The 11025-nt window shown below is 42.0% G+C and overlaps 1 protein-coding gene across 1 annotated transcript in view; it reads left to right on the top strand.

Moving 5' to 3' along the window:
• Positions 1-5099: 5099 nt before the first annotated feature.
• The window catches only part of NOM1 (nucleolar protein with MIF4G domain 1), a 28919-nt gene continuing 22993 nt past the window's right edge, over positions 5100-11025 (top strand). Inside the window, exons 1-3 of the mRNA XM_084619701.1 lie at positions 5100-6077; positions 6833-6957; positions 8067-8262. Coding sequence (XP_084475827.1) covers positions 5163-6077; positions 6833-6957; positions 8067-8262 — 1236 coding nt within the window. The 5' untranslated portion in view covers positions 5100-5162. The remainder of the gene's footprint in view (positions 6078-6832; positions 6958-8066; positions 8263-11025) is intronic.

The following is an 11025-nucleotide window of genomic DNA, read 5'->3' as shown; positions in this document are numbered from 1 at the left end:
AGCTTTAACTAACACTGAACCAAATTCTGTGTTTTGTTCTATTTGTGTGGATGCCTAAGAAAGGAAATGAGTTCTGTATCTATATAGTTCACCCCTGGACAGATAACCTTTATCACTTGTGGCCACCTTCTGCTATACAAACAAATGTGTGTAAAGCATACAGACATAAATGTCCATACATATGCAGACCTCTCAAGTACGCAGGAATATTACACCTGACTGATGAAAGTTATTCCACCTGAAAGCTGGAATAACTCACATGTAGAACTCAGCATTAATTATGGGCATGGGAATGTTAAAATACCTCTTTGATCTTTGTACGGCTGACATGTAGAGGAGCACTCCTTATTTTATTTATTATTTATTCACTTCTTAGACCCCATTTTAACATTTTAAATTATTTATATTCTTTATGTCTTTTTCTTCCATTTTCTCAAGGGAAAGATCCCTGTTGACTTCAGTGGGCTTTGGATCAGACCCACGTACTGTACGGTTTAATCAAGATTCTGGAGTCAAGTTGATTGGAGAAAGGGCACAGCATTTTTATTAATGGCATGAACACTCCACTCAGTCTGAGTCTGCTCAGGCTTTCTGGGAATACGTAGTTCACACTGGGCATAAGAAACATAGGCTTAAACATAAGCATAAACAGCCAGCTCCATTCTTATTTGCATAGTCACTCCTATGCTGGTAGCATGATACTTACCCTTATATGTGTTTTTCTTATTTTCATTTTAAAAACAATTAGAGGGGTTATATTCATTAGATAACAGTGACTGTTACTGGTTTTCATTTATTTAATTAATGTATTCATTTCTGTTTATTCTTGAGTTTGCTTCCTCCCCCACTAAAAACTGCCATGTCAAAATTACAGCCATAGTTATAGTTTAATGAAAATAAGGACTGACACTGAGGGTGAAATTGGGGCAGAGAATGACATATCCTATGTTAAAATAAATATGTTTTACAAATATGGAGAGAGGACAGAGGGAAAAGGAAATGTCCCTTGTTAAATATTTACCACTTGAGCTCTTATGAAAACCACACTATAAGTGACAAAATAATATGATAAGTGTTCCCAGGGGTAGGTCAACTTTCAGCTTAGAGTTAAGTCTCCCAGAGAGGGAAGAATTATAGTTCTTGGCACGTACACATTAATTATATAAATTTCATAAAGGAAATGCAAAGTCCCATAATGTGAGATTCTGATTAATGAGGCTATCCTGATTTACTGTTGTGTGTTTTTGAACTGTGATATTTAAAAATCAGCTAATTTAAAAGCTAGTTTTTAGGTACAACCTTACTATTCCTACATAATTTCTCTTAATAAAGGAAAGTCATTCTGATTATACTTTTCCAGTTGCCCCATGTCACATATTAGATGATCTATTTATAGTTTGGGGCATAATAAAATAGAAATTGTAGTGGATTGGGGAAATGGGTTCCTACCTTCCTCCAACATATTTACGATTTTTGTCTGTCTTCTAACTATTCATAATAATACTGTGCATTTCTATAGCTCCTTCCTTCCAATGAAATAAAACAGTTTTATAAAGATTAATGAATTTAGATTCATAATGTACCTCATGCGGTAGGTAAAGTGCATTATCCCTTTTTTACACAGGAGGAAACTGCAGCACAGAAAAGTTAGATCACTTCTCCGAGGCTGCATAGGCAGCATGTGGCAGGGCTGGGAATAAGGCCATGGCTGAGATTTTCCAGAGTGACAATCAGTTTTGAGTACCTCAGTTTTCACTTATCTGACTAGAGAGACCTGTTTTTCAGGAAGTGCTGAGCATCCAGCCTCTGAAATCCAAAGTTCCGGGCAACCTTGACATACATTTAAAATATGTTATATTACTGTAGCACCTAGGTGCCCCAGTCGTGGGCCAGAGTCCCATTGTGCTAGGCACTGTACAAACAGAATAAAAAGACGGTTCCCACCCCAAGGATCTTACAATCTAAGTATAAGACAAGAGACTACAGATGGATGTACACAGAAGGGGCAGTGCAAGGAGTCAGCCTGATAGGCAGTGGTCTCAACACACCGACAGCCTAACTGTTGTCAGGAATAAAAGTTACAAAACAGAACCATTCAAAGCAGCCACACTTCTCTTTCCTTCTACCCTACCATACATCATTTAATCTCCAGTCATGTGACCCAGTTTAAAACCCCCATCACACTTTCCCATCACTGCCCACTGAAACAGACAGCGTTCATAGCACGTATAGGTCAACAAATTGAGCCTGTTTTGACACTTTATTTGGGGAGAGCATTCCAAAAGAAAGGGGCTCTTACACAGAATGCTCTGAGAGCATGACACAGGGACAGATGCAACCTCTTGAGAATGCAGGTAGCAAGCTAGGCAGCATGTGGATCCCATTGATAATATATGCTGCTATGAGAAGCTCTGGCTATTTAGATAATTTCATTCTGGCACAAATCCTTCAACTTAAATACTGTAGTTACTCTGACACAAAGTGGTACTCATGCATATTTAGAAAGAAGCAGCCCTTTTCCTCCACTAACGCTGCTTGAGCCTTTTCCTATGGTTAGAAATATTAAGAGGTTCACAATGACAAACTAAAAAAAGAGCCAACATCTACCTATCTTAGGTAATTACATGGCACCATCACCATGCCATCTGGTATGGTAGTCAGGAGAGAGTAGCAGAAGCCAAGGTAAAAGGAAAACTCTCCTTTTCTAGAGATCAATCTAAAAAAACAAAATCCACAAAAAGTTTCAGAGAAAGTTTACTGATGAAGAAGACCTCAATAGCAAGCACAAATACACAAGAACAACACATCTGTTTGAAGTCCTTTCCAATGAATCATGTCATCATGTCTCTGCTACTTGCTGTCTGTTGCTTGTGTCACTATCCATATGAAGTCCACCCCCAAAAATGCTCCCACAATTTGTAATGCTGCTCTGGTTGCTAATCTGAGCATGATGGTTAGAAAATATGATGGGTGCTTATGCATGGCAAGAAAGTTAGAAAGGGTAGTGAAACTACTAAGCACAAGGGAATTTTTAATCACTAGTAGTTCAATTTGCAAGGGACTGCCATATTGTCCATACCCTAATGCACTGTGAAATCTATATTCACTAGCAATAGAAGTTCATCAACAATAGTCATAAAACAATGATCCACAGCATTTTAGCGAAGTATTTGAAATATGTGCATCAATTTATTAGTTCAAGCATGCTGTCAGAGTTGTGCAAAACTAGTGAATTAGTTCATGAAAAAAATACTACTTTGTTTTATGCAATGTTAAACTTAATTGTTGTTGATGTTTGAATTTGTTTGAAATTTTGCTTTTTTTTAAATTCTGACAAGGTGGCTATTTTAGTTTTACAAACATAATTCCATTTTTTATTTTTATATATATATACATTGCCAAAGCTAAATGCCCATTTTCATTCAAATTTCTGAATGTAACATATCATTCAGTCAAAATATGCCTTCCAGACTTTGTATTGAAATATGAAGTAAGGAAAGGACTCAAATATTGAGTAGTTTTGCTTTCTCTGAGACTCTTTTGAGAGATGGCATAATCTGTGAGAGTAACTATTCATTGGAACACTTTACCGAGGGTCGTGGAGAATTCTCCATCACTGACAATTTTTAAATCAAGGTTAGATTTGTTTCTAAAAGATATGCCCGAGGAATTATTCTGGGAAAGTTCTATGGTCTCTGTTATACAGAAGGACAGACTGTATGATCACAATTTTGAGTCATTACTAGCCCCTGAATGCCAAAGCACGACAAGACAGAAGGAGGGTACAAATTTTAAAGAGATGGCTGGAAAAGGCATCAAATGTTTACTCATTCCTTATCAGCTATATTAGTCTAGCATCCCAGGCTTCTGGAATACAGATTATTGCCAGCAAAGCTACTAATAGGATGCAAATCGCATAGGAGTTTTGCATGCATGAGCAGAATAAGAATGAATTTGCGCATAAAAATATAGTTTAAAATATAACAAAGGAAATGCTTGACAAATCAACAGAACATCTTGTGCCACTGAAGGAGAAATGTATTATGCATAAAGGCCTTTCAATCTTGGAACAAGAGCGCTGCGTTCTGAAGCAAGTGTCACGTAGGACGTATGATGTAATGACTAAAAACGGGAAAATGCACAGAAGGGACAAAAATTATCTTCTGGAAATTAATGAGACATTAAAGTTTCAGCCAGAACTGGATACAAATATTCATTCAGCACTTGCCTGGACAAGACCTTATAGAGATGAGCCAGGAGCCCGGGTACAAAGAGTCCACTTGCAGGATACTTGCAAGGGATAAAAATAATACAAAGCTGGCAATTGGTCTTCTTGTTGGCAGTCTCAGCAGTGGCACCAAGGGCATGGATAGTGAACTCCTCTTTTATTCTCAGGCTCTCTCAAATTAGAAGAACAGGCCCCACATGTGGGGTTAGATAATGTCTAGATGGAACCTGAAATTCCTCTCCCACTTTTTTTATTTATAACCTTGAAAACAGAAAATGCAAGATTTCTGTAAAAGATTTCTTGCATGCCTGAATCAGTTCTAACTTAATAAGGTAACTAACAAAAAGCAGCAGGGTTTTCCCTGCAGCGATTCCACCCAACTACTGGGGCTGCTGTGTGTTGGAACCAAATGCAAAGATAATTGTCTCTCTTCCCCCAATGTCAGTTCTTTGCTGGAGCCCTGTAAGCCTGGAGAAAGCAGCCAGAAGGCTCGGGGACAGAGGCTCAGGAAGGAACAGCTGGGTAAAACAGAAGGCAGGGTCTGCGGGAGTGAATCCTCATTCAGGATACCCTACCCCTCCAGCTCCCCCACATAATCCTCTAGGCTCCAACCTCAAGTTTGCACTACCTCTTCCGTTATTAGAGACCTTCATTTTTCTGGTCTGTCCAAGCTGTGCCTTTCACTACTATTCAACCCATTTAAAAAGGGGGGTACAGAATGCTACCAGGCTGCTGCGGCCTGCCCCCGCCGCGACAAGGGCCACGAGCCACGCGCGACAGGCCCGCCCCGCTGCCCCCTCCCGGGCCGCCCCAGCAGGTGGCGCTGCTGCCCCAGGCCGCGGCCCAGCGCGCCGGAAGCGGGCGGCGGCTGCCTGGCCGAGATGGCGGCGCCCAGGCGGCGCGGAGCCTGACGGTGGGCCCGGCCGCGGGGAGCATGGCGCGGGCGGCAGGGGCCCGGGGTGGCCGCGGCGGGAGCCGGCAGCCGGGCAGGCTGCAGAAGCTGCGGCTGGCGGTGCGGGAGTTCGTACAGGCGGCCGGGGGCCTCTCCCCTCCTCAGCCCGGGGTCCAGCCCGCGGGGGGCCGGGGCAGGAGGAGCCGCCGCGAGCTGAGGAAGGAGAAGCGCAGGCTCAAGCGCCGCCGCCGCCGCCGCCTGCACCACCAGGAGCCGGCCGCCGGTGAGGGGCCGGGCGAGTCAGGGGCTGGCCGGGGCGGGCAGACGCAGGGCGTGGGGCAATGCCCCCTCCCCGGCGCGGCCCCGGCCTCGCCGCCCCGGGGCCACCAGCGCCGGCCGCGCCCCCGCGAGGCAGCGAAGCGGCTGCCCCAGAAGGGAGCCAGCGCCGCCGCGGCGGCCTCTGCGCGGAAACGGGCCTTGCTGGCGGCCAACGAGGAGGAGGAGAAGGAGATCCGGCGGCTGGAGCGGCGCCTGGGGCTCAGCAAGCGCAGGAAGGCGGGAGCCTCCTCCCTGCCGCAGAGCTTCGCCCGGGATGGGCTGGGCTACGTGCTGGGGGCCCTGGAGCCCGAGGCCACCCTCTGCGGCCTGTATGAGGAGAGCAGCGAGGAGGAGGAGGCGGCGGCTGATGAGGGGCCCCTAGATCTGGATGAGGGGAAGGATGAAGTTGATAAGGAGGATCTAGACCTGGAGTCCCTAGATGATGATCAGGAGGGGGAGCTAGATGGGGAGGAGGAAGAAGAGGAGGGGAGGATGGAGGACACTTTAGAAACCTCAGGGGAGGCCGATATGGAAGGAAACTGGGAGGATGAGCGGAAAGGAAGCAGAAAGTTGCCCATGTCTCTAGAGGATTGTGGCGACCATAAACCCTGCAAAGCCAAGACCTCCAGAGAAGAGCAGGTACGTTGGGGGCAGGTTTTGCATCAAATAGCTTCAGGCTTTTCAAATACAATTTTGCACCCTTCTCATGAAGTTTCACTTCGGATCTGAGTTTTGTAAGGGATTGGAAATTGTCCTGACGAAGACATGCTATGTTCAGTAGACTGATGAACTGAGGACAATTTTATGCTATGTATTACAGGGTGACGTTTCCTGATGCTATGGGGATAGGGCAGTGCCCTGAAGCATGAGCATTGATAAACCTTGAAATGTATATGGAGGTTCTTGTTATGATTTTGCTATCATAGTTTCAGCATACCAGTAGGCCTACAGAAGCTAGCAATGGAAAAGACCTATCAGACCATTTATCCCATTGCTGACGGAGGATGTATCAGATACAGTATTGAATTGTGCATTTGTGAACACGGATGGTACATTTGGGGCCCAAGCACGCTTTTTGGAAGGCTTGCATAATTTCCATTGAGTTCTTGGAGAATTGGGACCTTGATTTGAGTTGATCCTAAGTGATAAGCTGGTGCATGTTTCTTTTTTGGATGCTGTTCAAGTTAGCTCCTTTAGCCTAATTTTGTACTATGGGTGTTGCATTACAATTACAAAAGCTTCATAGTGATTAGAAATAAACCTATGGTATACTTAATAATCCCATTTCTTATATTTAATTAAAAGATACTTTCAAATGAATATGAATTTATTTTTAAATAAGATTTTTTTTTGTAACACGCTGCCCTATTTTCTTGTTTTTCTCTTTTGATAAGAGTCTTTGCCATAGAGCTATGATGTATGTTCCCCCTCCAGCGAGAAGAGTTGATGAGACAATGGATGACAAAAAGAGGGAAGAACTGGGAAGACTGAAGAAAACCGTGAAAGGACTAATTAACAGGTAATATAACACATTAAAGTTGTTTAATTATTAGGCTGTGTCTACAGCAGCCACTGCTGAAGCCAGAGAGGGGAGTGGGTATGAGTTCTTTCTTGCAAACTGATTTTTTAAAATAAAAGTCAAATTTTGTGCATGTCATCTTTGACAGTATCTTTTTTTATTCTCAATTATTTTGAAGTACATTTATAGAAGTTGAAAAATCTATCAAAGAAGATATGTATTGATTGATAAGTGAATTTAAAACTTTGAGTTGAATTCCACAAATACTATTAGGTGTTGTAGGCCAAACATAATTCCATGGACATCAGTGGGACTATGTGTGGTTTAAAAAAAAAAATTGTAGAATCAGGCCCTTAATTTGTACAATCTGCACATGAACGAAGTAAGAGCATTAAAAAAAATACTATTAAAATTGCTGAGCCTTGAATCTCAGGAGAAGTGCCCTGAAGTGCTTCGAGCAGGGGGTTGGACTAGATGACCTTCTGGGGTCCCTTCCAACCCTGATAATCTATGATTCTAAGTGTGTATCTTATACTACTGAAGAATAGGTTTATAGCAATAATTGTGCATTACCATATATTTAATTGTGGCTTTTATATAAAAACATTCAGTTGACATTAATTTTAGTCTGTGCCTGTGGTTCTCAGGCTGGTACGCAGGCTATGATCCATTGGTATGCAGAATAAGAATTCATTATAACTACACTGAATATATTACAAACATGAGGATGAGTACTTTTAGATTTTAGATATGGTATGTTATGGTCTTTTGTGCATCTGACAGTCTTTTGCTCATCACCGCTTAGCATCATCAACTTTTTGCAAATACTACTACTTCATTTTTATATACAGTATCTCCTGAGAAGATGTGAACTAAATATTTGGGTATCTGAATTATTCTGATGAACAGGAAAGATCCAAAATCTGTTTCAAATATTTGTCCCTTTTTTCTTTTTGAGCTACTAGTTGAATAAAAGATTAAAACATTAAAAATAAAACATTTGTTGTTTTGGATTAAAAGCAATATTAAATTGAAAAAAAAGTGGGGATATATACTCAGAAAGAAGAAATGGAAAGCTAAAGCAAACACTGAATTTTATTTCCCAATAGGTTGAGTGAACCAAATTTGGCCTCCATAAGTGGACAGTTGGAAGAGCTATACATGACTAACAGTAGAAAGGACATGAATGAAACTCTAACAGATGTTCTTATGAATGCTTGTGTTACTGCAGCCGTAATGCCAGTTAGATTGATGATGGAGCATGTCCTTTTGGTCAGCATTCTTCATCATACTGTGGGAATTGAGGTAACTTTTTGCCTGGGCTTGTTTTATTTTCTAATCACGTTGCACAGTACTTTCTATGGTGCTTTATCCAGGTTCTTTTCTGTATGTGTGGTTTCTGAAATTGTTAGAACGTAAGTATATGGTGTCCCTGAAATTACACCTCACTATATAGCAATATGGGCTGACTTGTGGTTGCAGTTATGGTTTAGTAGGCTCTCGCAAGTGACAAGCACTTATGCTTGTTACTGCATCTGAATGAGTAATTTCTTCTATAAATTATTGGTCACCTTTATAAAGTGTAACATATCTCATTGAGACCATTAGTGCCTTATATTCCTACCTGCATCTATCTGTATGTTGAAAAATTTCTTAAAGCTACTATTTTTTCTATCTTTAACTACAATTATCCAGTCCTGTTCTATGGCTACTTTAGAACATCATTCTTGAGTCCTATATATCCAACTACAGAATTCATTAAAACCATTTTAGAGTAAAAAAATCCACCTGCATCTGAGGAACCCCACTAAAGCCCGATCCTACATACACTTACGCATGCATGTGAGTAGTCCCACTGAAGTCAGTGGGTTGGCTTGCAGCTATAAGTGTTTGCAGGATCAGGGCATTTGACACACACCAAGCAACTTTTTGAGGATTGGTTGTATTTTCAGGCTTGACAATATCGGGTCAAAATAAACTTAAGCTTTGTCTGCTAATATGAAGGACATGTTGGAACAGGTAATGTCAAAGGGAAGTTATTGCAGGAGTTTAGATAATTTCACTGAAACTTTTGCCAAGAGACAATGAGCTGTTTCAGGATGCTGTTCCCATAAAGCTTTATTCTGATTCTGTAATGCAGAAACATAATTGAAAGAACTCATATAAAAGATATATTCAAGTAGTTCTTGCGTCTGTAATGTGTTGACCTTGATGAGGTGGAAATATTTCTGTATTAGCTGTTTTAAAAAACAAACTAAATATCAGAGGGGCACAATCATGTTAACTTTTCTATGTGCAACCTTTGCATTATAGTAAATTTATTTTTACTCCTTTTGTTCCTTTAAAGGGTGGTTCTTAACCCACATTTGACTTGAAAATTTTGGCACTGTTTTAATAGTAACCCCCATCTTTTTATAAGTTTAAAATTATTAAATGTAGTCAACCAGTTTCTAGACTCTCACGTAGACCATTGACTTAGCTTCTGAAGTCTACATCACAACTAATTGGGACTACTTGAATGCATTATTAAGCACTCAAGTTTGTTCTTTGAAAAAGATACAGGATATTAAATGCACAAAACTGTGATAAGGTAACATTAAGGTTGCAGTTAAAATTGATTCAGAAAATGCAAAAATTAAGGTCTTGTAGCAATGTTTGTATGCTATGCAGCATATACATAATACTCCTGTTCATTCTTGTTGAACATGCAGCTTGACATATCAGTGTGCCATAAAATGTACGCCTTAAACCATTCTGGCAGTGTAATGCAACCATGTCAGCATTGCTGATGAAACCGTAACTTTTACACATTTCCTGACTGATTTTAGCTGCAACATTAACGTTATAACAATTTTTTTAATTGTATAACTCAATTTTAAAAAATGAATATTTGACAGGTGATCAGTCCACAATTTAAATGTATATTTTTGGCACACTTTTTTGTAGGCTCAGTTTTCTGTAGATAAATATAAAGAGGTCTGTCATTTTCTGGGTAATTTTTCCCATATTGTATCTGTTTGGCAAGTTGACTCTGACTCTTATCTCCAGTAGGAAGACAAGCAGTCGTGCTAAGTACTAAGTGCTAAGTTTAACCAGGAGCTGGAAAAAAGTGCTTTTCTTGTTATCAGGCTTTTCCTGGCCAATAATGTTTTTAATCTAAAAAGTGAATCTTTACCCATATATGGTTTATTTTTGTATGGCGCATAAGATGTTTCCTAGTATGAAAATGACTGAGTAAGGCTGCAAGTTTGTCACGGAAGTCACGTATTCCGTAACTTTCCATGACTTCTGCAGCGGTCTGTGCTGGGGCAGTCTTGGGCTACTGCGCCCCCTTTTCCTCCCCTCACCCCAACCCCCGCAGCAACAGAGTTTGGGTGTGGGAGCGGGCAGGGGGTTGGCTGGGACACGGCCAATGGGAGCTTTAGGGGCGGTGCCTCCAGGAGGAGGCACCACGCAGAGCTGCCTGTCCATGCTTCCGCCTAGCAGCTGAGCGAGGGGGATGTCGCCGCTTCCAGGGAGCCCCACAGGTAAGCGCCAACCAGAGCCCTCCTCACCTCGTCCCAGGCCCCAACCACTTTCCCACACCCAAACTCTGCTGCTGCTGCGGGGGAGGAGGCGCAGAGCCAGGTAGGGAGCCTGCTGGCCCCACCAACCCCCCTAGCACCAGCAGAGATCCTCCGCCACGCACTGCTGCCTGTGCCCCCCCTGCACCAGCGGGTTTCCGAGGCCACATGCCGCCACCCTCCCCCAGCACCAGCGGGTTTCCGGGCAAATTATCTTCTTCCCCACCCCCAAGTTTTAGTCAGGGGTATATGGTAAAAGTCATGGACAGGTCAGAGGCTGTGAATTTTTGTTTACTGCCTGTGACCTGTCTGTGACTTTTACTAAAAATACCCATGACTAAAACGTAGCCTGAACGTAGTGATAATGAGTAGCATTAGTCTGCCATGCTCCCAGCTGCCAATCTATGTTGCATTGAGAAATGTTTCCAGTTTTCGTTGTCTAAACAAATCTTTTCTAGTAAGTCATTAGCTTGATTTCATCAAGCCTACTTTTACTACCAAATAA

This window comes from Lepidochelys olivacea (assembly GCF_965140295.1).
Source record: "Lepidochelys olivacea isolate rLepOli2 genome assembly, chromosome: 2".
Classification (NCBI taxonomy): domain Eukaryota; kingdom Metazoa; phylum Chordata; order Testudines; family Cheloniidae; genus Lepidochelys; species Lepidochelys olivacea.
The sequence above is the reverse complement of the archived record's forward strand: the minus strand, read 5'-3'. Positions and strand labels throughout refer to the sequence as shown.